Here is a 22,089-nt window from a genome sequence, read left to right as displayed (position 1 = left end):
TCATCTAACCTCAGCTGGTGCAGTAGATATTACTTTCCCCTGCTGGAGGTCAGACACAGTCCCTTTTGCTCTATTGCTCTATCAGTTGCCATTAGCTTGAATTGCTGTGGTTTCATGGTGTCCCTGGCCTCATCTGACTGGCTTGGATCTTATTTTCATCATCGGTTAGGGCGACATTTACAGACTGGCTTATTGTACAGATTGTGGATTACTACAAGGAGACGCATCTTATGTGAATCAACAACATATAGTGAATACGTTTGGCAGGTCAAATTTGAACCGAGGAACTGCTAGGAAATGTAATATATTTTAGCTTTCACTATTTTTCACATTCAAAGAAGAATGAGTTTGGTGAACTGAGTTTGCATATTTTATTATAACTGGGTTTCTCGCTTTGTATTATGGAGGAGGCCGGGCCGTAGCTTCCATAGAGTACACTGAGGTCATGCCCTCAGTTTTATGAGCTTGATCCATACAAAGGAATAGACATCTGGATATCTCAGCCTCTGATGCTTTGTTTTTGGTCGTTCTTTTTCTGTTTCCCTGTCTTCCTGCCAGAATAAATGTCTTCTAATCAAGCTAGCGTGCAGAAGATGAAAAGAGAAAGGGGCAGTAGAAGTTATTTCATACATATCATACATATCTTTTGGTCCAGACTGCAGTGGGTCATTGAGTATTGGCCCAGACTTTTGTTTCATTGTGTTATGGTTGGCTTTTGCCCCCAATAAAAAGGAATAACTCCAAATTCCATAGCCGGTTCCTATGAACGCTTAAGTTTGGAGGCACATACCCCAATTCCTTCCTTATATGGACATACATTTTTTTTTTTTCTTAACTGTAATGTTCCTGGGAAACAATTTATTTACACTGAGTGAATCTGGAAGATAAAGCCTGGAGTGCATTGGCTCATAATATTGTACTTTTTATTCAGTAGTTTATTGTCAAAACGTCCAGCGTCATTGAAGCATGAGCTTCTTGCTCATACTGTATATATGCTTTGCAGCATGATGAGAAGCAACTAGGTATTCAGGCAATGCTGTGCTACTTGCCAGGCATGCTAAATTGCCTTTTGGGAGTGCCAAGCAGTCCCCATGGAACACCATGCTTAGGCATTCAAGGTGACTTGAGTAGCAGGGTCACTTTAACTGTATTCTCTCCGCCATTAAACTTTTTTCCTCTCAAGTGGGACTATAGGGCACTTGTAGTTTGGCCTGATGAGGTAAATAGGCAGAATAAGGCACTGGAAAATATTCTATGCAGTGTTTCCCACAGGATATTTTGACACTGTGGTGGGTGGACCTGACCCTCGAAGGGGTGGCCCCAGTGGCACCGCACAGCAGAGCGCCTGACATTCTCCGTGAGGGGATGAAGGCTGGGAACAAAATGAAGCCTTCTGCTGTGAGGAAGAGGAGACAAAGGTTATGCAACAGTCCAGCCAGGAGCCGAGGAGGGGGAAACAGGCAGCTCGCCGTGCGCTGACAGGCAGGAGGGAGAGCGCATAAACCAATCAGCTGATATCAGTCACTCTGACAAAATAGTCAGTACAGAGCGAGTCAAAAACGGGAGACATCCCGCTGATAAAAACAAATGAAAGCAGGGAGAAGTCCAAGAAGCCGCAGAACAAATATTACCAAACATAATAATAATTAGCCAACGTTAGCTAGATAGATATAATGTTTATATATCGCGACAAGCAGCCGGATATGTCAACATAGGGTAACGTTGTTGAGCTGATGTTAACGTCACCTAAGATTAACGTTAATTATCAATCATAACTTCTGCAGTAACGTTATCTAATGCCAGTGATAAAATTGTGTTTGGACAAGACTGGATAACTCCTCAAACGATGGCGTGTCCTCAGAATGTCTTGGTGTCTCGGATGCAGCAGATCTTCTGTGTTCAGAAATACTTTATTGATCCCCGGGGGGAAATTGTACAGTACCGGTGCTCCCATTTAAGAGTAGAAAGTAGCATAATTTAGAACTAAAAGTTTGTACAAAATATAAGAATAAGAAATAGAAAATACAAAATATACACATTTACAGTATTTAAGTGAAATGAGGTGAAATGAAAAATGAAATGAAAATACAAAATATACACATTTACAGTATTTAAGTGAAATGAGGTAAAAATATATACAATAACAATGTATATGTATGTATGTGTTGCACTAAAGTGTGTGACTATATATGTATTGCACTTAAACATTTTGAATAAATAGTGAGGTGGTTTATGAACAGGTGAGGTAGATACAGATACGGATTTCCAGTCTCTTCCTGAGTGTCTGACACTCAGAGAGAGGAGTTAAACAGTCTGATGGCCACAGGCAGGAATGTTTTCCTGTGTCGCTCAGTTGTGCATTTGGGAGGAATGAGTCTCCCACTGAAGGTGCTCTTGTGTCCGACCAGTACGTCATGGAGAGGATGTGAAACATTGTCCAAGATGCCCCGCAGACAGCATCCTCCTCTCTGACACCACCGTCAGAGAGTCCAGCTCCACCCCCACAACGTCACTGGCCTTGCGGAAGTGTATATACACTGCCCGGCCAAAAAAAAAGTCGCCACCTGGATTTAACTAAGCAAATAGGTAAGAGCCTTCCATTGGATAATTACTGCAGTGATGAATATGTTTTAGCTGGCAACATCTTATTTAACCCCAGCTGATGCGGTGAGTTGCTCATTTCTTAAACAACCATGTCGGCAGACATATCCTGTGGTCGTGGAAAGGATGTTAATCTGTTTCAGAAGGGTCAAATTATTGGCCTGCATCAAGCAAAGAAAACAACTAAGGAGATTGCTGAAACTACTAAAATTGTGTTAAGAACCATCCAACGCATTATTAAAACCTGGAAGGATAGTGGTGAACCATCCTCTTCGAAGAAGAAATGTGGTCGGAACAAACTCTTGGATGATCGTGATCGGAGATCACTTAAACGTTTGGTGAAATCATATCGTAAGAAATCAACAGTAGAACTCATGGCTATGTTTAATAGTGAAAGTAAGAACATTTCCACACACACAATGCGAAGGGAACTCAAGGGATTGGGACTAAACAGCTGTGAAGCCCTAAGAAAACCACCGATCAGTGAGGCTAATCGGAAAAAAAAGGCTTCAATTCGCTAGGGAGCATAAAGATTGGACTCTGGAGCAATGGAAGAAGGTCATGTGGTCTGATGGGTCCAGATCTACCCTGTTCCAGAGTGGTGGGCGCATCAGGGTAAGAAGAGAGGCGGATGAAGTGATGCACCCATCATGCCTAGTGCCTACCGTATGAGCCTGTGGGGGCAGTGTTATGATCTGGGGTTGCTGCAGTTGGTCAGGTCTAGGTTCAGCAACGTTATGTGCCCAAAGAATGAGGTCAGCTGACTACCTGAATATACTGAATGACCAGGTCTTTCCATCAATGGAGTTTTTCTTCCCTGATGGCACGGGCATATTCCAAGATGACAATGCCAGGATTCATCGGGCTCACATTGTGAATGAGTGGTTCAGGGAGCATCAGACATCATTTTCACACATGGATTGGCCACCACAGCGTCCAGACTTCAGCCCCATTGAGAATCTTTGGGATGTGCTGGAGAAGGCTTTGCGCAGCGGTCCGACTCTCCCATCATCAATGCAAGATCTTGGCGGAAAATTAATGCAACTCTGGACGGAAATAAATGTTGTGACATTGCAGAAGCTTATAGAAACGATGCCACGGCGAATGCGTGCCGTACTCGAAGCTAAAGGCGGTCCAACGAAATATTAGAGTGTGCGACTTTTTTTTTGGACGGGCAGTGTATATTTCCTGGCAGGAATAATTTAGACGGGCCGCCACTGTCTAGGTAATTCATGTGAAACGCTGTTGTACGTCCTTTGACAAGCGGAACAGTTTGGTATACAGGGAAGTAGCTGATTTAGAATACAGGGAAAGACGCTCAGGACTTGCATGGGCTTGATCTCAGGTCGCATTTGCAAGCAAGCCAGTGAAAGAAAAGAAGAAAACTTCTAAACAATGCTACATCTGCTCGACAGGACAACGCAATGCATGAAGTATAAGCAACATAAGAAAACTGATCGCGCGAGGACGGGAGAGAAATGGGGATTAAGATCTCTTCCACCGTCAACACACATTTCGTCATCTCTTTCACACGGAGATTAAACTGTTTTCCATATCCGTGGCTCTGCAGAAGAACAAATGGGTTAACCAATGAGACGTAACAGAAATCGTAATTGCTATTCGTCTCAGGATAGCAAATGGCTTTGGTGTTTGTTTGGTTCATTGCGCCGCGCGTGCCTTCTTTGCGAGGTCTGATGTGCATGTTGAATTAAGTCAACACCGAGATGAGGCGACTGCATTACAGGAGAGCGGCGGCCCTGTTTGAATGGCTGCTTCGTTAATCTCATTCTACATGGAGGCAATGCTCGACTTCACGCCGCAGGTTGACGCAGGGGCTCTTTGTTCAGAGAAGAAGGGGACATACTTTCCATTCACCATTTGGATGTTTTTTGTTTTTAATTTGTGCATTTGGGAGTCTCACTTGGGCTACATAATCTAGCAGAATTGTCCTGTTTTGTTATTAGAAACACCTGTGTCACCCTTTTTCTACTATGACAAGTATATCTGCTGTGAAAGAGGCCTATGGCATTTTGCAACAAAACAAGAGGAAGACATATCATGCTGATTGTGAGTGTAATGTAATCAAAAAAAAAAGAAAGAAGAAGCACGATTTGCTAGAAATATCAGAGAACAGATGGGTTATATAAGCCGGTCTCCTCAGTGCAAGCATTTGTAATTCTACCTGTACACATCAGTTGATGCGGGATCTTTGTGACGGTAAGTAGCTACTTATTCCACTCTGTATCTTCAGCGTAAAAGAATCAAACAAAGCTGGAGCTGCAGAGTTAGCAGTGCAAGGTTTATTTTGTTCGCCTCCACATACGGTGATGCATTACTCCTCGGCGCCTTTCATTTAAACAGCTGAGCAACCTGTCGAAGCCATTTTTTGAAGAAACTTCCAATCTCTTGGCAACGATGCGATCCATCTGCCGCGCCTTCCTTTTTAATGGGATTCATCTGTGTGATGACATTCGCAGAAACTCTGCCGGGCGCGCGTCTTTCCACGAGTGGAATTTCTAATCACAGCCGAGTGGGGTCAGTCTCGCTGAATCTCATCAAACCGAGCGCTCCATGTATTTTACAAGAGCTACTCACTGAACCTCCTGTGATCTCGGCTCACCTTGACGTGGACCACCCCCCTCCCCGTCCTCTGCGCTCCGTGTCCCATACATAATCATGCAACATGAAATTTTAAAAGAAGACCTTCTCAGGGGACCGCAAATTACCATTTGCCGGCTGTCTTGGTTAATATGTGGAGTCCCGTGTTGGTTAGCTTGTTAGTAAAGGGGCCGACTTTGATTGATTGCGGCGTTTCCTTTTCATTCATGTAGAAAACTGGCGAGGCCGAACGCCTAAAAACGAGCCCAGAAGTGTTCCCCCGAGGACATAGGATCCTTTGTCTGTCTGTGAATGAACTCCTACAGCTATTGTTCCACTCATTCCTTTTTGTTTGTAACTTTTTCCTTCCTTACACGCAGTGCCTCTTTTGTCAGGCTTTTTTTTTTTGTGTGTCACCCACTTAAGTGTCTCAGGATCATTTTAGCACCGGCATTAAGGTTTCTCTCCAATCGCGCTGTTTACTCATGAGCCGTCATGCTGATAAAATTGATATAGATGTTTTTTCCACATGTGCTTGCAGCGTTTCGTAATGGCAGCCCGGCTTTGCTGGCTGTGTTGTGGCCGGTGGTGGTAGGGAGGTCTTTGATAAGGTTTGTAGACATATTTGGGCTGTTGCTTATACATGCCTGTGTAGTTCTGAGTTTGGGAACTTGTGTGTGTGTGTGTGTGTGTGTGGAGTCCGGAGGGCTGTAGCAGCAGTGGATGGTTTTTACCCTGAAGTTTGAATTTCGATTAGACATCAGATCAAAAACCCAACTCTGTATCTTTCTCATGTTTTTCTTTCTCTCTGCCCTTTAGTCTCATCCACAGTCTACTCCGCCACTCTCCTCGTCTACTCATCCCATTACACTAGCTTCAATTTTAATGCCCCCCCCCACCCACCCCTCTTTACTATCTTCCCGTCCCCTCCTCACTCTAACCAGAAGCTATGACTGTGAGACGAGAGGTAAGAGAGGGCAGCTTCCCCTGACTCCGCATGAGGATGTGAGCAGAATAGCTTCAGCCCTCACCCCCCCTTCTTACCAACACACACACACACACACACACACACACACATTTTAACACACACTCACACACACCTCTCTGCTGCTGCTGTGAAATCCCAGTACAAACACACGGCTCCGTGGCCATATGGTCTCCTCCACCCTTCTCCCTCTCCCACTGGGCAAACAGGCCTCGGAAAACAGCATTTCTCTCCAACCGTTGTCTAGCTGCTGATCTCCCTTAAACAGTTTGCCTGTCTCATTACTTCTGAATGCGTCTGTCGATATCTTCGCATTAAACTCTCAGCCGTTTGCTAAAATTTAAAACAGATGTGTACCCTGTGGTCTTTGCCCCCTTATGTTTGCTGTCACTATGTGTTATATAAAGTTTTAATAAGACGCGATGCCTAAAAGAGGAATCAAGATGTTCAAAATGTAAAAAAAAAACAAAAAAAAAACACCCGTCTTATCGCACTAAATCACAAAGTGGGGCTGGGCCGGAGAAGAGCATCCCATTAGCTCGAACACAGACACTTTATAGATTCACCTTATATGCCTGAATTAAATTCTGGTCGGGTATTAGCACTTATCCTCTAACAGGAAGTTACAAATTGAAATGTAGGAGAGCTGTGCAGTGAGTGTGCACTCCTAAGAAAGCCGGACTCAACAGTAATCAGGCCTTTTGCCTCTCTTCTTTTTTTGCAGTGAAGTTGGCAAACATACGTTGTTTGTGTTTGTTTACTGATGTCACGTTGCAGAATTTCTGCAAGCATAAAGCTGGTGATTGTTTTTATTTTGCTTCTTTCTAAGACCCGAGACTGAAACCAAAAAAAGAACGCATCCAACTAGCAAGCGTTGTGTGTGTGTGTGTGTGTGTGTGTGAGTATCCAAAGCCTGAAATATATATCTTATTCCTCTGAGCCATAGAGCTCTAAACTATTAAAAAAGAGTGACATGCTCCTTTTTATTATGAACATGGACAGTTTATTTGAAGTCGATCCCACGTGCACACCATCGTGCTGCTGTAAACACTAGAGCACAGCATTAGTGTTGATCCACAGCTGGAAATAGTCCCCAACAAATGCACTACGTTCGATTGCTTGAATTTAAATGTTTGCTGAAAACTAAGTGGTGCAGCTTTTAATTTGACATTCGCTAAACTGTGGCCTGAAGTGAAAATGATACATAGCAGTGTAACATTAGCCCAAGACTCAGCAAAGTCTGTTACGCCCAAGGTTACACAGCAATATAAACTTCTCTAACATTAGCTGATGTTGGCTACCTGAAGCCACCGGTCATAACAGACCTAGTAAGGCTGTGGAGCAAAGACTCCTAAGTATATTGAATTGACCAACGGTGCATTTTATTGCTAATGACTTTAAATTTGTAGGGGCAAGAATGTGTTATTTCTTCTTTCCAATGTTACATAGTCTTTGTACATTGATTTAAGGAGTCGCTGTCTGGTCTCTATCGCACTGCTTCATAGTCAAAGATAAATGCACGGGCACATGCACAAAAAAGGACACTAAGAGTTTTGAGCACTAGCTTTATGGCATTATTTGGCTGGCATCCACAAAACAGCTAGTGGTGGAGACTTTGGCACTGCCATGGGGGGCATCTCCAAAGCAGCACACAGATATATGATATGCTGATTGGACGCCCCAAAATTGCTAAATAAATGAATAAGCCCCTGCATCATTAAACATTATCTACTTATCAGGACGATAGCAAATTAGAACGGGTGTCCACTTAGTGTGTTGCCATCTGTGACTCATAAAAAGAGAAGAAAGTGTTTGTCAAAGAAGAGGACGGAGCAAGCGAGTTCACGCCGTTGTGATTGTGAAAGGAGCTACATTCATATGTCACTTTAAAACTTCAGCTGCCTGCTTTCTGAAATGTCTTGTGTGCCAGAAGTGGAACAGGACTCAGCTGTGTTTCTGAAGACAGGGAGAATGAAACAGGTGTCTCATGAATCAAGACTGTAAATCATGACTGCGATTTGGCCACAAACAGAAAGGTTTTTTTTTATGTTTTCACTATGTGTACAGTACATTGACATTTAAAAGCAACATGTGATATACAATAGGAGCGCCTGACAAGAACAACAGAAAGGAGAGCCCAGGGACAAGGTTCAGCCTTGTTGGTCTTTATTCTGCTCTCTTCAGCTGTTCTGAAGTTCACTTGTATCTGTAGTTCTATATTATTAAGTTGGCTGTGAAAATCAATATCAAGACTTCAGCGTTCTCAACGTGTTTTCTCTTTTAAAGGCCCTTGAAACCCTTTTTTTCGGAGCTTTATTTGTTTCGGTTTGTTTTTATTTATTTAAACTAGCATGTTGACAGACTTGGGGAAAACTGGGTTTCTCTGCTGGGTTGAGTAATGACTCAGCATACGATAAAACACCTTGAGCCATATAAATCACTGCATGTGTCTGCCCTCTGCGTTCAGAAGAGAATCAGCACATGCTGAAATATGTTGTAAGGTGAAATCAAACAGCCAAAGGATAAAACCACTCATATTTTCCACGTCATGGTGCCCACATTCCATGCTACATATTAACTCTGAAGCAGGTTTTGAATCAACGGTGTTCATCCTGAAAAAGTGACAACATTGAAGTAATAGTGAAACATTTTGGGAAATGTGTGCATGCGCTCCTAACCTAGCTTAGCATAATGGGGGATACAGGTAGCTAACGTGTTGTATCTTCGTTTGTTTAATCGGTATACAAACGGAAGTGTAACAAACAGCAATTTGTGTTCCAAGAGGTTTAGCTCTTTCTCGGCTGAACGCCAACATGTGGCAACTATGTTGACGATCGCCAGAGATGCTTTTTGCAGACAAATAGTTACAGGACGCAACCATAACTCCCCATAAAACCACACATTGTCAATTTATTACACTTGCAGTCAGCACATAGTGATCTTTCGAGGTGTTGGTAGGCGTATTTTTTTCACTTTGGACAGAGCCAGGCTAGCTGTCCCCCCCCCCCCGTTTCTTGTCTTTATGCTAAGCTAGGCTAACCACACCTTGACCCTGTACTTACATGTTGCACACAAGCATGAGGTTGATATCAATCTTATCATCTTGCTCTGATAGAAAGCAAATGTTGAAGTATTCCTTGACATATGTATGTGTTTTTGTTTTCCAGAAATAAAGAGGCGTTCTAATGCAATATTTTGTCTTTTATTTCAGTTATTATCTACACCAATGTGTTGCTTTGTGTAGGTTGGCATCTGCTGCTTGTGAACACCTGGCACCTGCATTTTAGCAAATATTTACTTAATTCAATTCAGTTCAATTCCGTTTTATTTATATAGTTATCTCATGACACTTACCATATAGAGCAGGCACTCTTTTATAATACTTATATTAACCATTCACCAAGTGACCTGATCAGGGCCGGGACATTTGACTGTGTGTTTATCATAGCTGGCGTTGCCGACTGGAAGTTAAGAGACGAAAGCAGAAATGGAACAAACAAACAAAAAAAAAAGCATAGACTGTATACTGTTTGTGTGTGTGGAATGGCAAAGGGACACAGCCTCCGTTTACCTGCTCAACGGTCGTCCCTTGATATTCAGTATATTTAAGTTTTCACCTTATGAGGCGGTGCATTATCATATACTGAATAATCTCATATCCCCTTCAGAAGAATGATATTATAATACGTGTTGTATTGTGGCCTACCTTTTTTCACTGATGGTTCATGATCCATTCAAGCTTGGTGTCCACGGTGATATTGAGATTATTTTGTCAACAGACGCATGCAGGAAGAGGGATGGCAGATTCATATAGACAGTGTCTCATTTATATTTATAATTTTTATAATAAGGCCTGGGCCACATCTTGCCTCCAGCCTAAGGAACATTTTGCTATGACTTATGGATGACGTAAAAGAGACAAGCAATATTGTCCCAAGGTCACAAAACATATTCAGATCATCATATATCCACTAAAGATATAAAACTTAAAGGTTCTATAATGTGAAAGTTGTCCCCTAACCCTCTGTCGAGGCTGCAACTCGGTGTTTACTGTGTGAAGTGGATACTTCACAGCCTCCTCAGAAATCAGCCTCACTTTGGTGTAGTTAAAGGACAGGCTTGAAGGACGACCTCCATGCGTTCACATTGGAATAATGATCTGGAAATTAGCACCCTGACTCTCCTTCGTGCTCTTCCTCTCTCGGCCGCCGGGCTCTCAGCTCAAGAATGTCGCGTTCTCTTTAATAGTCGTTTATTACTGCTAAGTTTGGGGAATTCAGAATCAACAGCTCCAAAGTAATTTCTGCTTATCGCCATGCCCTCTGGTGACCGCTCAATGTGACGATTGTTATCGTTGTCTCGGTGGAACAGAGTTTGGAGAGGGAGAGAGAGAGAGTATACAGTTGTGGCATTACAATTTCTGGGAGGGGGAATTCAGACACAAGCTGCATTTTGTGGTGAGATCTGGGATTAATAATGATACCACGGGTGTTTTTGTATTTGCACATTGTGCATTAATATTTTGATTAGCGTTGAGGTAGTGGTTCATTTGTATTTGTTTGAGATAATCGCCATAAAGAAAAGGCTTGCCGATTAAAAATTGATGACAGCAAGGTCTATGGATGATCCAGATTATCCAGCTGAATTTTTAAAATATAACTTTTCAATGCTGTGAGCACAGAAAATGAAAAAGAGAGCCAAAGTGAAACTGAAATCTCCTGGTTCTGAGAGAACAAGGTGAGAAAAAACCTTATTTAAGTCCGCATGCATATGTATGTATGCATAAGTACACATAGTATATCTCTCCTGTGTTTCCTGATGCATTAATGCAAATGCTTATTGGGCTTCACTGTATGAAGGACACATCTTTATTAATTCATTTTTCTCATTATTTTTGTTCATTAAATGGGGGTTACGAACCCAGTACAGACATTGACAGATAATTTAATGTTCAATAAAATATGAAGAAAATAATCATAATGCAAAATACAAAACAACCCAGCCAGTGTTGGTTGACGTAGGCGTAACATTTCTGGCGATATACAATGAGATGGTGGACCACCAGAGGCGTGAACTCTATAGCTAATACTTAGCATACTACTCTGTCTACACTGCCACTATATTTCATAGGAGCTGTTGTGAATGCTAATAAATCAATTGTTGTGTAACTTTGTTCACATCCGGATCAAATTCTTGCAGCAATTTTTGAAGGAGATACGAATGTATCTGAGAATATGGAGGGTAACCCCCCCCCCCCGGAAAAGGTTTTACATTATCGGAGAGACCAATTACTGAACCCTCAATGAGAGATTGCACTGAGTTGCAGCAGCTAGTGGAACAGCAGCTGGCCCAAAGGTGATGTCTGGACTTCACCCTCTTTTCCAGTCAGCTTTATTACATTGGGGTGTCAGCAGACAGAAATAGCATAACTTGGACAAATAGAATCCAAACTATCTGCATGGTTAGAAAGCACTAGAAGTGAATTATTAAATGTGTTTTTTTGTAATATGAATGAACTCACCAGTTAAAGGGGACCTATTATGATTTTCCTCATTTTCTGTCATATTTCATGTTACAATGTCGGATGTTCACATTAAAGCTTCAAATAAAAGTTTGGCCCGCTTGGCGACAGAAGAATAACATTTTACTAGCTGTGTGTGTCACCTTTCTTATTTCCTGACAGCAGACTTTTTCCACTTCAGTCAGCATTTTAGCGCATTTCTCTCACACACACACCTATTAACAAGGGCATATATAGAAATGTTTTTATACACGGCTTGAGATTGAAAGACTACATCCACCTTTATGTCACAATAAGCAGGCAATAATCACCAGCCAGACGGGTCCTGCTGTAATCCTTGTGATGTAAGCCCATGTATGGATGGATTTGAGATGTTGCCATTTCCAATCAAGATTGAGAAATTATGTTAAGTAGTTTACAGTTTTCTTTCGGAACGTCCACACCGGCAAAAGGATGAGGCGGTGCTCACAAGCACTGGGTGCTGCCGTCCTTCCCAAGGCTTCCTGGAAGTGGGCCAACTAGACGAAAGTGGGCTTTTAGGGAAGGGCGCCTTTAAAGAGACAGGAGCTCAAACGGCTTGTTTCAGACAGAGGGTGAACTGAGGGGCTGCGTAAAGGGCCAGTATAAGATAAATAAGGACTTTTTTTTTTTAAACCATGAATCACGCAAAGCTACTCTAGTGGTGTCCCAGAATAAAAGTATAGAGCTGGAAATGAGCATAATAGGTCCCCTTTAATATATTATTGCAGTGACAGAAGGCACAAAAAGAGCCTGGTGACATTGTTAGCAGTAAGCTGTAGTAAAGGTCCCAGAGGGCCCGCATGAATCTGTTGCAGCTCCAGTTTAACACTGAGCCCCTCATCTTATCCAGAAGCACTCTCCAATAAGATGAATGATTTTATTCCAGCGCTGACACTTTACTGTGATGTTATTGCCTGGAACAGAACAAAACCTCCCCGCTGGGTGCTAAAATCTGACAGCGTTATATTGCGGAATTCTCCAAAAATGTGCCCGGCATGTCCCTAAAACTGCACCAGACAGGCTGCTTTACTGTAATTTGTTTATTTCTATCATGTTGCATTAATCTTGCCACAGTAAGTATCCAATTCATTTTTTTTTTTTCAATTCTTAAATCCCCTGTGAGGATTTTCTAATTATATCAGTTGTGCTTGGATAAGCAGAGGTCTTGGCGACTTGGAGAAAGATTTTACTTTTCAACTAATTTTAATGCATAGTGCAGTCGACCTGCTAACTATACACATGTAAGCAAACCTGTGACGGCCCTAAAATGCACTCTGAATTCTTGGTAATCTATCGCATTCTGGCAGTCCAAGTGCTCTGTCAATCAATTAGGGACTGGAAAAAAATGCTCTGTGATCCTCTGTGGTGGTGCTGGCCATTTGTTTATGCTGTGGATTAAAGATTAGGCTTTCAAAATGGGGAAGATAGACTCTCTGTCAATTTAATTCTTAAGGAATTGAAACTCCTTTAAACTAAATGGCTCAGCGGATCTGCATTCAGAGGAGGTACACTAATAATGCGGCGTAATCAGATTACTTTGATCCATTTTAATGCTGGTAGGTGGCCGCTTTTCTGTCTCTCCCGCTCCACCTCTCCTTTCTCTGTCTTCCTGCCCATGTCTTTTTTTTCTTTCTTTCTCAGTCTTTCTTCCTTTCCTCCTAGCTCTCTGCTGGGTGGTACTCTACATGGTCCTGTGCAGTAAGGCGGCGGTCTCATTAATCCCGCTCTCATGGCAAACTAGTCCCCAGGGGCGGCAAGGGAGCACACTTTTTTTAAAAAGTGCCCTGTCACACTCTGGCACATCATTTGCATTTAGGTTAAAACCAGCCGGGACTCTTAAATCTCATCCATGGGCGGCGGGGGGGGGGCTCCCTCTTCACTGCGGCATGAGGGCATCAGTTATTGTCAGGCCAAACCTTGTTATACTCTCACAATTACAAACACACACAAACGCTGCCGTGTCACAGTAGAGATATTAAGTCTTTTGGTTTGTAAACAGATTAGAATCCATATAAGGGCCATGGCTGTTATCCAGCATGCAAGTTTCCTTTGCCAGTAATCAGTGTAATGGGGCTGTCTGACAAAGAGGGTGGTGTACACTCACACAGCTGGAAGTGAAGTGCTGGTAGGGAGTGCACTGTAATCTTATGTATGTAACAATGCGTGCATGAATAGTTTAAGCCAGTTAAGTGCTCACATAGATGTCAGTTGGCCATTTACTTATGAAGCATTAGTTAGCTAGCTACTTTTTGGGGAATGAAAAAAAAAACTGGATAACAAGGCTAAAAGTCGACAGATGTGAGGCTGTAATTGGTCACGACAAACTGGAACTTGATACTAATGTTAGCATGCTAGAATGCTCACAATGGCAATGTGACGCTGGGTTTAGCAGCTGAGGCTGAATGTCATTGGTTTTGCAGGTATTTGCTTAAAAACCAAAGTATTGGACACATTTTGATCTCGTGATGACGCTATAGGAAAAGTCAGGGGATCACCAAGGTCGTCAGGATTCATTCCTATAGATTTTTTATCATTTCAGCTTTGAATATGTGTTAAAAATGACTTTTTGAAGATGGTGTTTTACCTACAGTGAATCTTATGGTTGGAGGAGTGAAATATTTGGCAAGATATGGAGCTAAAAACAACTAAATGGTTACTCCAGTGATCTAGCATTGCAGCAGAGGTCAAGATATTCTGACAAGCTGGTCCTACATTTCCCATAATGCAACAAAACACATCTTTATGAATAACCCGATAACCTTGATGACATCACCAAACTGCTACGACTACGAAGACATCGTGCAGCTATTTCTGCAGGCTGAGGAGCACTCCCAACGACTTGTTAATTGTCCTTAATGCGTAGCATTGATTCCTCACCCTTAACAAACTAAATAACAAAGTACACAGGTGTGACCTTTTGATCCCTAATCACATGAATTACAGACACCGATGAAACACAATGAAAATGAAAGCAAGCTGAATCAATAGAGACCCACACTGTGCAGGTGCAAAGGTGGTGTGACTCGATACGTTTTCCCGAAGTGTTGCACGCCGTGTAAAAACCTGCGATCAGCAGTAAAAATCTTGCTTGCAACTACATCTTAGGCAGTAATCAGTGTGATGGTCTCGTGTAGCATGGGGTTAGCCTGTGTTTATATATAGATCTCTGCACAAGGCCCTTACAGTGATAAGTAGGTTTTGTGGTGTGAGAGTTGGATGTCTTGAGCGTTTCATGCGTTACCTTCCCCTGGCTTTCCGTTCCTTGTTGTTCCTGTCCTAATTCTCATCTCCCATGCTAACACAAGCGCCTCAACTTGCTGCTCGAGTCACTCAGTTCTGGGCTTTTTCTTTTGATCAGGCCTAATCCTCATTATTATTTACAGGCCGTGCTTTTCTCCCTGCAACCATCGCTGCGCCGCTGCACGAATAAACCAGCACATAGTATGGACTTTGATCAATTATGGACTATTCGCTAATGGACTGTGTCCCTTCAGTGCAATACCGCCATCCCTTTCTGCTCTGCGTCGTGCTTGCACTGCTTCTCTGTTAAGTTCATTGTGACATCTGTGTGTAAAAATGAGCTTTATATTGTTTGATAGCTTGCATACCAGCAGAGCTAGCATGATGCATTTTGGATAATAGATCTGTGTGCAGCACTGGGTCATGCTAGCAATTAGTGTAATAGTCTATTTCATGGCAGAGTGTCCAAAGTGATCCATAAACAGTACAAGGATGTGCACTGTGTACCATTTTGCAAATGGTGGCATTAAACAGGATCTGATCTGCAAATTCCTAATTAGAAATTTGAAAGGGAATGTGGGCCTCCGCCACCAACAATGGAACCTATAAACCAGTAACAAAAGAATGCAAGCTATTATTACAGTTATGCAGGTGTATGTAAAAACACTTTTCAAGTTCTTTCTTTCATCTCTTTCCTGTGAAAACCACGAATCTCCAAACATCAACTTTTGATGATTTCATAAAACGGGCCCGTTGTTCGGCTCTCTGACAGTTGCTCTTTTCAGATAATCCAGTGGGCGTTTTGAAATGGTTTATTCAGCTCAAAATGTTCCCAACCCATAAAGGAACCCTTAAGCCGTCATTTTATCCCAAACAAATTTGAAATCAATATTTCCTCGCCTCCCTTGTCTACGTTCTGGCGGGGTTTTCTTTCAAGAAGCATTTTGCAGTTTTCAGTGTCATTAAATTGATTTGAAGAAAATGTCATCGTCGTGTTCTCAGTGCGCCATCTCTTTTGAATGTGATGACAAACCTGCACATCTTTGCGCCGTACATCAACGACGTTTGTTATTGTTGTAAGGGGAGGAAGTGGTGGAAAGTGAAGGTGTTTGTTTTAGTCTGTGACGGACCATAAGTACGTATTCTCAGTGCAAATCACAATTGACGCAGTTTCCACGTCATGTAAATATGATCGTTTTGCTAGCTTTTGCTCTAAAAGGGAGAATAATGAAATAAGCTCCCACAATGCCGCAGTATCGCAGAGAAAGTCACCAGGTGGCTGATTGACTAACTGTGAGGGACTAGACGAATAACTGCAGGAAGTAAGAGACCACCTGGATCCAGAGAAAATATAAACACTATTATGAGCTGAATATAGCCTTGGTTGAAATACTTCTGATTACAGTGAAATGAATTATATATAGAGACTAAGAAAACCCTAACCCTTTATTTTTAGGGTATTTATATATGTATATATGTATTTCTTTATGCACAGCGTACCCAATAAGCAAAGATTTGGTCATTTGCAGGTTAAAAAATCTCTCGATGTCCAGCTTGAAACGACGTTGAATTTGGTTAAAAATGTATTTCTGTTAAATGTAATCATTGTTTCTACAGCATTTGACTTTCAATGACTACATTTCAATGTACATTTAAGATCTGCTACATATTCCTACACACACGGTTTGAATCTGGATTTCTATTTCTATCTTTTGGTCTGCAAATAACCAATAAACAATCAGTTCCAGCAGCTGCCTGTTGGAGCAGTTCCTTTGTAGGGTGGTGGTGGGATTCAGTCTGAAGTCCCGGTTGCACTCCCTGTGATCTCTATACTTTCTTCTCATGACTTATGAGCCCGGCGCATCTCCGCTACTCTTCACACTTACATAACGGCAAATCACCCATAAAGCTCCGTCATGCATTTATAATGTTTTTCCATTTCTGCACTGTGTGTGTTTTGGCATACATAACGAATACTTCAAACGGCGAGGAGTGAAACGTATTGTCTGAGGAACTGAGGTACGACACGAAGCACAGTGTGTCTTACTCTCCGCTGCTTCAATAAAACCACTGTTTACTCATCTTTGTCTTTTGAGTTGAATCATTTCTTGTGATTTCCGTTCCTCCCCGACATGCATAGAAACTCCGATGGTTGATAGGTGTTTCAGGTATAGGCGGGTGGGGTGGGGGGTGGCTGGCACTGAGTACCTATAAAATGCAATAGGCCACCATTTGTACAAGCACCCAAGCACCAAGATTCTTTTTGCTAAATAAATGCAAAAGAGAGACATCTTTATCTTTTTGACTAAAGAAATCATTGGACTGCACCGTTTCAATGACTGCTCACAATGATAGAAACTGTGATAACTTTGAGCTAAATGCTAACCTCAGCACACCGACTTGCTCACAATGTCACTAAAAAGCCAGGAGATCATTAGGATTCATCCTCTGGTGAATATAGAGATATTTCAATGAAAACCACAAATGTCAAGCTCGTGGCGGCACTAGGGGAAATGTCACCAAAGTCGGGGAGGATTTGTACTCAGGTGACCATGAAAATTGCACGGCATTCCACCCAACAGCTGAGATATTTCAGTTTGGACTGACGGCTACGAATGTGAAATGACACCTGTCCTGGTTGACGGTTCAAACAAACTTCTCTTCAAAACAAACTCATTTAGTTCTATTTGCTTCTCTGTTGTTTCTGGCAGAGATCTCTGGCAATTCAGAGGACATCCCTCTGGTGCGCTGGAGGCAGCAGTGGCTGGAGAACGGCACTCTGCTCTTCCACATCCATCACCAGGACGGCAGCCTGAACCTCCCGGAACCGACCGAGGACCCGGCCAACGATTCGACGAAGGAGGAGCTCCGCATCCTGCACATCTCTGTCATGGTAAAACTCCCTGTTCTGGGGGCTAAACATGGAAACAGTCTCCAAGTCTAATATTACAATATCTTTTACTTCTGACATGCAGTCAAGAACTTTTTTAATTGGCCAAAATCTCTCATTTGCAAAATTAAACCGATAAAAGGAAATAAATTGCTTTTCTCTCTGACTGTTTCATTGAGATGGATATGGATTTTAAATATACGGTGTTCTTTCAGTGTGGTTGAGTTATTTTCCCCCGGAGCTGTAACATCCTCAGAGATACCATCATTGAGATAAGATAACATGTCCCTCCCTCTTGTTTTTGTTTCCCCGTGTATTCCAAAAATGAAACAGCTGACTGCACACTTTTTTTTTCTCTCTCCCAGAGTAAAGGTTTCAGGGAGCAGATAAATCCTGCAGATGTCTGTCATGGTACAATGGCTGTTTTTAGAGGCAAAAAAAAAAGAAAAAAAAAGAAAAGTAATTTACAAAACATCTCTGTGTCTTACAGTTCACTCTCTGGTATAATAACTCGTCTTTCTTTCAAACGTACACGATATCGCTCTCTTTTTTTGAAAAAAGCTCTGCCACTGTCAGTCCACTGCCAGATTTGTTTCTATAGGACACATATCGAGTGCATGGCATGCACCCTAGCCTGCTGTTCTGCAGCCTGCCACAGGGCACGGACATGTTGGACACAGAGCATGGGTGTGTCACAACTATAAAGACATGGAGGGAGTCAGGGTGGACTCCTGTATAGAAGCAGTTTCCTAGTGGTTAAAGCAGAAGAAAATGGATACTTTTACCCTTTTTATGTCAGAGAGACTATGTACAGAGTATAGGCAGTGAAAAATGGAATTCTGTATTTCTGTGTGGAACACACATTTATAAAGTTCCACATTTCAGTCGCAATGTAGATTTTTGCATGCCTGCACTGTATCAAACCTTATCTGCTATGTCGACAGAGTAGGAAATGAATCCTTAGATCTCGCAGCTTCCTCCTCTTGCCTGAGGAAATGTATATTTATTAGATTTTAGATATGCCACACCTACTCCCAGTGCCCTTTTCCAGCCCAAAGACATTACAATCGTGCTTTGATGGATGATATGTATTTTCAGACATTGAATGCATATTTTAGCAGCATACACAAATGATTAGTCAGCTTGAGAAGCTTTTTTTGCCGGCAGCTACTTCTACTGAGCGGAGGCAGGGTGCCGCGCTCCGACGCCCGCTGAATGTCACCGATCTTGAGACCTTGAAACAAATAACTGACCTTGACTATCCTCTGCATGTAATAGCGAGCATCAAACCGATCTACTGGGCGCACAGGCTCGAGTGGTGACAACATTTTCATGTGGAAATAAGAGCGGAGGTTCTGCTTCTTACCTCTTTGATTCTCCTCTAATCTCACTTTTTTTTTTTACTCCCCGCTCTATCTGCGTTTCACATCCCATCAACCTCAGGTCCGTGTCTTTGTGCTCCCTGCTCTGCTAATTCCTCATCCTGAAAGAGCTGCGGCGGTAGCGCTGCCACAAGGGTGTTTTCATGAAGGTGTGGGTAGAGAAGGATTAGCATGCAGATATGAGCAGACCGTGACAACAGATGGAAGCGGTGTTGCCGCTGCGCTGCCCAGGCCCCGCTGCAGCTTGCCACCCGGCTGGAAGCCCCGACCTATAAATCCAAAGCCGTGTCACTTGTTCAGCTCCTTGTGGATACAAAAGGGGTCCTGTGACGGCTGCTTTACGGGCTTTTTTAGCTCAAGCACACACCTGTCACCAGACCTCTTTCCTTTGTATGTCTTGGGGGACTGCAGGACAGTGGCAGTCAGCACAGGTAGCGGTCTGGGAGATGTGGGGAAAAAAGCAGTGGGGTACAGCTGTGAATATCGTAATTGCGTCTCAGCGACATCGTAGGAAACCCTTCTGGCGTATGGTTACACAGCAAGCAACGGGCATGGTGGTGCAGTGGTTAGCACTGTCGCACAGGAGGTACAGCGGGTCGGGTGAAGTGTCCTTGAGCAAGACACTGAACCCCAAGCTGCCCCCGATGGAGGCCGGCACCTTGCATGGCAGCTCGGTCGCCGTGGGTGAATGAAACCAAACTGTAAAGCGCTTTGGGAAGCAACAAGGTTGAAAAGCGCTATATAAGTGAAGTCCATTTACCATTTACCATAATGAAAAATAATTTGGGTTTAGTTCAATCAGCAGATCCTCACAATGGAGGAGCCGGAACCATCAAACGTTTGACACGGTTACTTGAGAAATGACTTAAACAATACGCAATTATCAAAATGATTCATTTCCTATGAATTTGTTTCAGCACTAGATAAGAGTCTACATTCCAATAACTGCGTGCCACTAAAGTCACTCGTCTTTTTAGCGTTGAAATGAAATCATGTGTCTCCGTTATCATTTACCTCAAGGGCTGTGTTTTACAGCCCTGTTGCCACGTTCTTTTTTTTTTTTTTTTTATCCGACACACGAAATGGACTTGAAAAGGTCCCAGGTCTGCACGTCCCGGCCAGGTCGGCTCAGCCAGGAAGCAGAACGCGTAATCTGCCACAGTTCATTGCCTGGCCACCGTGCCCACCATGAGACTGTTTATGCCTAATGGATGAGTTGGGACTCCAGCATTTTAAGGCTTGACAGCGAGCCAGGCTGATTATGGGGAATCAGGTTCAATGAACTGCACCAAAGTTGAGGTCTGAGGCCAGAAAAGCGAGGCCAGGCTATAATCGCACCTGATAATTAAACACATCCAATCAGTTTTAGTCATTTCTGTTTTCAAACGCAGTATCGGAGATTGTGTCAAAATCTGAACCAAGAAGCGAGTCATTTTCACCAGTTATGCTCTTGCATTTGAAGCGCACTGTTCCGAAGTTGGAGGCTTCCTCATGCAGGGTTCAAAGCTTCTCCCCGTGCATTCACATCCAACAAGGTGACCACAGTGTCCTCCACTGGCCGCGGCTGGTCATCCATAATAGATGACCAACCTTGTGCCTGTCTGTACCCAACACCAGGTGAGGCACTGGCAGTTCAAACACACGTCCCAGACTTCAGCTCGAGCCCTGCAGGCAGAGACGGCTGCGAAGTAAACACTAGTAACACTCCGGCCAAATAAAGACAAATAAAAACACGATATATTGAAAACGGCATCAGATAGTCAGTGCGGCATGATTGCTTATCTGTTGAGACTCTTGAGCTCCAGTATTTCATTGCAATACACAATTCTCCCTTTTTAATTTCCAAATTCTAATCAGCTGCTGTTTTGCCACGGGGCCTCAATGGATCAATCCAATCATCACATACAGTACGGAGGTATCCAAACCAAACCAAGTCAATTACATTATATGAAAGACTAATATGGGTTTTTCAAGCTTAGGGGTTAGATTTGATGTCCCCCCCCTTGTGAATCTCTTTTAGCTCGATTGTTTTTTCCTCTGAGGCCATAAAGCAACTTCTTTAATTTCTGCAAGCATCTTAGTGAAACTCAAACCAAAAAGGGAGACATCCAATGACAAAAAAGGTTCACAGATGAAGCGATAAAATGAAACGAAATTGTTTTGTTTTAACCATAGAGGAGCAACTCCCTGTAGTCATCAGAAATACTGCAGTTCTGGCCCACACAACTACACAACGCACTGTCCCGTTTTGCTGGATGTTGAACGGTTTGGGCACCACGGGCCAGATTTTGGTTTACCTCAGCTGCGTGGAAGCCTTTGAGGTACAAGTTTTCTGTGGATCAGTAGTGTGAAAAAAGCCCCCCACTGTGCCCACTCAACCCAAAAGGTGAGGAGCAGTCGAGTCTGTCAGAGCCGTATGGTGTCTGATGTTAACGGCTGCAGATACTGCCAGGCTGCTCCCTTTTTGTTTCAGTCTTCCTTGTGCTTCCTGAAATAGGAACTGCATCATACATACTGTAGGTTTAAAGAGTAATTTAACACTAAATCCACTTTTATTGAGTTAGCGAATTACATGTGCTGTCACTTTATTACACTGTCTATCGATCCTGGTCCCGTTTTATACTGTTCATCGCAACAGAATGTTCCTTTTCCCAGAGAAAATCCAGTAATTCTGTTCGATTGGCCTCAAAGAGAATCTGTGATATACACTCCAGGACACCCCGCCCCAGAACTATCAGGCAACGTCACGTTCAACCCCTCACCCCCACCCCGACACATGAATGCAACAGTCAATTGTCAGCAGTGTGGATGAGTATGAAAGATTGTGGGCGTGCAACTGAGATTAGCAGCA

At 42.9% G+C, this 22,089-nt stretch overlaps 1 protein-coding gene across 1 annotated transcript in view; it reads left to right on the top strand.

The window, feature by feature from the left end:
* The window catches only part of astn1 (astrotactin 1), a 335,823-nt gene that overhangs the window by 43,145 nt on the left and 270,589 nt on the right, over positions 1 to 22,089 (top strand). Inside the window, exon 2 of the mRNA XM_070918552.1 lies at positions 17,678 to 17,859. Within this exon, the coding sequence (XP_070774653.1) occupies positions 17,678 to 17,859 (182 nt within the window). The remainder of the gene's footprint in view (positions 1 to 17,677; positions 17,860 to 22,089) is intronic.

This window comes from Enoplosus armatus, chromosome 14 (assembly GCF_043641665.1).
Source record: "Enoplosus armatus isolate fEnoArm2 chromosome 14, fEnoArm2.hap1, whole genome shotgun sequence".
Classification (NCBI taxonomy): Eukaryota; Metazoa; Chordata; class Actinopteri; order Centrarchiformes; family Enoplosidae; genus Enoplosus; species Enoplosus armatus.
Note: the sequence above shows the minus strand (reverse complement) of the source record. Positions and strands in the feature narration are given on the sequence as shown.